The 5,245-nt window shown below is 36.0% G+C and overlaps 1 protein-coding gene across 1 annotated transcript; it reads left to right on the top strand.

Moving 5' to 3' along the window:
- The first annotated feature begins 250 nt into the window (after positions 1–250).
- LOC110450223 lies at positions 251–4,119 on the top strand. The gene is made up of 4 exons (XM_021497590.1): positions 251–432; positions 865–1,040; positions 1,947–2,057; positions 3,799–4,119. Exons 1-4 carry the CDS (start codon positions 348–350, stop codon positions 3,859–3,861), a joined length of 435 nt encoding a protein of 144 aa, XP_021353265.1. The 5' UTR covers positions 251–347; the 3' UTR covers positions 3,862–4,119.
- Positions 4,120–5,245: the final 1,126 nt, after the last annotated feature.

Below are 5,245 nucleotides of genomic sequence, written 5' to 3'. Positions count from 1 at the left end.
TTACAGCTTTGTTTACATTTCGGTATCCGTTTACCCTCTCCAGTCGAGTACCTAGCTATGGTAGCAATTAAGTTAAACCTCTCATTAACATATACACACACATATATTTATATATATATATATATATATAAGTAAAGAAAGTGCATACATTTTCTCAACCACAGAGTATACAAAGGTATGACCAAAGTACAACGGTATGAGTATTTATTCAAGATCAAGCTTATCTGCATATTAATACCAGATTGCTCACGTCAAGGGTTAACAAACATATAAGCTTTCACAACTATGTAAAATTCTATCACAGTATATACATCATACCACCAGCTACAAATTCGACATTTCCAATCATGGCAAGGAAGTTTATAGGGAAATGGATTCCTGAAAAAACATATGGCGAATTAGAGGGCTTTGACGCTTTCCACGCAGCATTAGGTACGTTAATACCTTCCTGCAACTTAATTTTCCATTAGCAAAGATACATAAAAGCTCAAAGAATCTCTTTTCTGTGTTATGCACAAGTAAATCTGCTCTGGTGACCAAATATTTAGGACGATCCGACCTTTTTTTTAAGACAGAAACTTGATCATTTACATATCACAACTTCTAACAGAGATTATCAATAACACAACAAAAACTAGATAAATAAAAGGATAGTATAAAATATATAAGTGTAATGAACAATATTACAATGTAAATAAATAATATTACAGGATATTGTATTATATATATATTATATGTATATTATAGGAACGGACTGATGTTCCTTTCCTGTTTATTGATTTTAAAATAACTCCTGAAAATATTTTTTTTTCTTTCTTTTATTTTACTTTCTAAAACATATAAAACAATTCTCACTGGTAACAGGCATTGATCCAGCAATGGTAGCAAAGTACAAAGAAATAAAGACCTCATTGGAATATACTCAAAACGATGACTCATGGACCGGCATCGTCAGTGTTAATGGCAATGTGGTGAACACATATAAATTCTCTTTCGACAAAGAAATGGAACAACAAGGCTTAGACGGCAAACCGTACAAGGTATCTATGATAAGGTGCATTTTAATTCAAAAATGGTTAAAGGTTGTTTACTTCGAACATATGAAGTAAATAGTTGATTCTTGTTTAAGCAAAAAAATGCATACAACAGGATAATATACAGACAAAATATGCATATACCAGAATCACAAAACAAAAGAACAAAATAGAAACGGCGAAAATACAGAAGACGAAAATTTACCACAATGATAACAAACAAGAACAAAATATACCATTGGGTCAAAATACAAGGACGTTTACCAAAGCATCAACATACAACGACAAAATATACCGTATATAATAAAGCATCATCACACCTGGACAAACTATACCTTAGCGACAGCATACATGTACAAGGACAGACTATACCTTAGCGACAGCATACACGGACAAACTACACCTTAGCGACAGCATACATGTACAAGGACAGACTATACCTTAGCGACAGCATACACGGACAAACTATACCTTAGCGACAGCATACATGTACAAGGACAGATTATACCTTAGCGACAGCATACACGGACAAACTATACCTTACCGACAGCATACAGGGACCAACCACACCACTGTGACAAAACACATGGACGCAATAAATCAATTTTTATATCATACGAGAACACATCAGAGCACTGTGATAACACACATGGGCAAATTGTAAAATAAATAACGCCAGGGGGGAAATGTTTAAAAGTAGGAGTCGACCATTAACCCCACAAATACGGGCAAAACTGTTGAAAACAATGGTAAAACACGATTGATTCCCATCAGTTTTAGCATGGTGAGGCGATTTGGTTAAAGATCAAAATGAGTTTGGGACTCAAGACAGGCCTTTTAATTGGCAATTTGTAGCTATAATACTACATTTTGGTATACAATACATGTAGCAACATCCTTTGTGTAATGCAGTGCTATTTAAAGATGGATGGTGACGTCTGGATGGAAGACTCTTTTCCAAAAGATGGAAGCAACAAGGGAACAACAATACAAAGGACGGTCAGCGGTGATATAATGGCAACTGTAAGTCATTGAAAGATAATAAATATTCTAATATATTATTTTATGTTTATAATATAGAATAGATGGAGTCTCTTTCCCCTTAGCTGCATGGTATTTCAGTGAGATAGCACTATAAAGTTGGCATTAGATCGGCGCTACCAAAAGGAGGCAAGTTCACCAACATACCCTGTCTCCGTCACACATACATTTAAACACATGCACTCTTACACAACACACATGGAGACACGTCTTTAAATGACCTTAGCTGTTGATAGGACGTTAAACAATATAAAACCAAACTAAACGTTCCACTAGCCTTTTGATGTTCAACATTAGGGACGCTATTGCTGATGATATGCTGTTTATTTCGTCTCTATTAAGTTCTCTATTCAGAAGTTATTTATCAAAGCTACAGTTTTGCCGGATTTTAGTTTGTAAGGCATAGTTACGTTTTCGGCAGTGATACATTGATCCTTAATGGTACATATATTCTTCCATCGTAAAACATAGTATATGTATCAAAGTATCCAATTTTTACTCTTCTACAATAACATGTTTTACACAGTTCATATGCTCGCCTGTTCACAGCCGTATGTATTATGTTGAATCCTATACATTTTTATTTTTTGTGTGGCAATGACCGTCTATATCCGTTCTATAAAGATTTTCATTTCGAGGGTCTACTTGGCTGGTATTTGCAGTGTGTAAATGTATGAATACATAGTCTGATAACTTCTTCTACGTTTGGTTTTTTATGCTTAACGTTCTATTAACAGCTAAGGTCTTGTAAGGACGTGCCTCCATGTATGTTGTGAATGCGCGCCGGAGGCACGGTATGTTGTTGTAGTTGTCTCCTTGTGATAGCGCGGATCTGCTGCAGACTTTATATTGCTATCTCATTGAAATACAATGCCGAAGACACCCAGCACACCATTCCATCCGGTCACATGCTGACAACGGGTGAACCAGCTGTTGCCATTTCCCTAAATGCTACACGTTAAACCGGGCATAACAAATACCATTAAAGGACTTTGGTATGTCCCAGCCTGGTGAGAGAACCCATTGCCTTCCTCATCTGTGCGAACGTTCATCAGTAAAGCCAAAAGTGAGGTATTGCATAGCAGGGCGCTAGAAAGTAAAAGGAAGTTATAGGTAGAGAGAGAAATATAAGATCCCAAATATTGCAATCGGTGCAGCAGATTAACAACATTTGTATTTTGGTGCGCAAAAGTATATGCACAATTCTGCAGGGGTTCCAACATTAGTTGTCTCTTACTAAACATTCAGTGGGTAACAGCAGGTGTATTTATTCTCGATCCATGGCCTCCAAGGGTACCTCTGCTACGATTCATTATTCAAAATTCATCAGCACTCAAATCGCCGATTAATCAGACATGATAGCTTTGTTTTATATGGTGAGTTTGTGCAGGACATAGCGCATGGAGTCAGCTGGTTCTCTGTGTTGCTGTTGGAGTTATTGACCTGATTTCGCCGATAACAACGCAAAATTTTGAATTGTAGGGTGACAATCAACCAAAAGCAAATCTCGTATATCAATGAAGGTGTAAGCGATAAGCCGCATTAATGTTGCAGTTTGGTTTGACTTTGTTACATGTCCTATTAACAGCATATGTTATATAGGGACGTGTCTCCATGTGTGTTGTGTAAGCGTTCTTTATGATGCAGTTATACTGGTGTAACTACATAATGTGTCGTAGAAGATATGATACTTACAATGTACCACCTCATTTTATCGTTTCAGAAAATAACAGCCAATGGCACCGAACCGCCTGTCTCTATAACGATCCCGAGGAAACGCCAATAGACTGTTACAAAGTATCTGTTTCAATAACGATGCGTTAGTATTGCTTCACGTAGGTTGTGGCTTACATATTAAAAAATAAACGTTGTTCTGATTGAGTTTAATTAACCATGGAACTGTGCTGCTATATCTTTCACAGTCTATACGCCTGACTAAGTCTTGCAGACATACGTCATAATGCGCGCTAGTCCATCGCTTTATTGTATATTCACCGCTTTGATTTTTATGTAACGGAAATTAAAATGTACTTAATGAAACTGGGATGTTGTTCAAATTCGTGTATGCTTGTTCAGTCAATCGACAAACCATCTTCCATAAGGGGTCTGTGTTCTCTACACACCTACCAATCACGAAGTCAGACTGATTATGACGTAAACACGTCTTTTATGGCATTTACGGCCTCTAAAAATACTATCAGTACTTGGAATGGTTACATAGTGGTAGTGCCAAAGTTTAAAAAAAATATACTATAAAAAACAAAAAGGAAAATGGTAAAAGACTGCTGTCAGAAACCTCAAAAAATACAGATAAACAATACAATATGCACAAGCCTCACAAGTACTCTGCTGATTTGAGCGTTCCTTGTACAAATGTGGCACCCGCCAAGAATACTCCAATCAAATTTAGAAAAGAATGAGAGTCGCGGTGACAGTCGATCATGAAGAGGGTGGTTCACGCTGGCCCCTACATATTTTGATTTATTTTTACATAATTCAATAATTGGGATGTTATAAATGTCAAAATATTATAATACCCTTGAATAGAACAAACACTTTATTGCGGCTTCCTATACACTTTTTTTCACTGTTCAGAAACACACCCAATGACCTTTCTAGCAAAATCGTACTTTTGACTATCATGACTTTAAATTTCTCCCAAAAAAAAGATGGTATGCAAAATTTATTTGCAAATTTTTCTTTTGAATTTCACAATATTCTGGTAAGTGAAAGGATAGACATAATATAACTGGAGTACTTTAAATGTCGTCTGTAAAATTAAATTGAAGTATTTTTAGTCAAAAATGAGTATAGACATATTAACATTTCACTTCATGGGGAAATACATTTTTGCCAAGTCACAAAAGGAATAAAAAGTGAAGATCAATGGGAACGACATGCCTATAACGTTTTCACATGTTAATACACATCCAAGAAAAAAAAAACTTTACATTACACACTCCAGATTCTACGAGAAACGCGAGGAGAGCGCTCACGCACAAACTCCTTGCATTAAATTATATTTTGATTGTTTGCTAAGAAATGAAACTTTCTGCACATGTTGATGCCACACACATGATGAAACTACTCTCTATGAATATATTAACAGAGAATGAGATTTATTAACTGTTTGAGGGCCACATGGTTGAACCAAAAAAACAAAAAAGATC

The sequence above is a fragment of the Mizuhopecten yessoensis genome, unplaced genomic scaffold (genome assembly GCF_002113885.1).
Source record: "Mizuhopecten yessoensis strain PY_sf001 unplaced genomic scaffold, ASM211388v2 scaffold5141, whole genome shotgun sequence".
NCBI lineage: Eukaryota > Metazoa > Mollusca > Bivalvia > Pectinida > Pectinidae > Mizuhopecten > Mizuhopecten yessoensis.
This window is presented reverse-complemented; position numbering and strand designations above follow the sequence as displayed.

Bases quoted from the DNA above. Each gene is read 5' to 3' on its own strand.
- LOC110450223 (XM_021497590.1), top strand. From the start codon at position 348: ATGGCAAGGAAGTTTATAGGGAAATGGATTCCTGAAAAAACATATGGC. The intron at 433-864 runs GTACGTTAATAC...CACTGGTAACAG, and splicing joins CGCTTTCCACGCAGCATTAG to GCATTGATCCAGCAATGGTA. The intron at 1,041-1,946 runs GTATCTATGATA...TGTGTAATGCAG, and splicing joins TAGACGGCAAACCGTACAAG to TGCTATTTAAAGATGGATGG.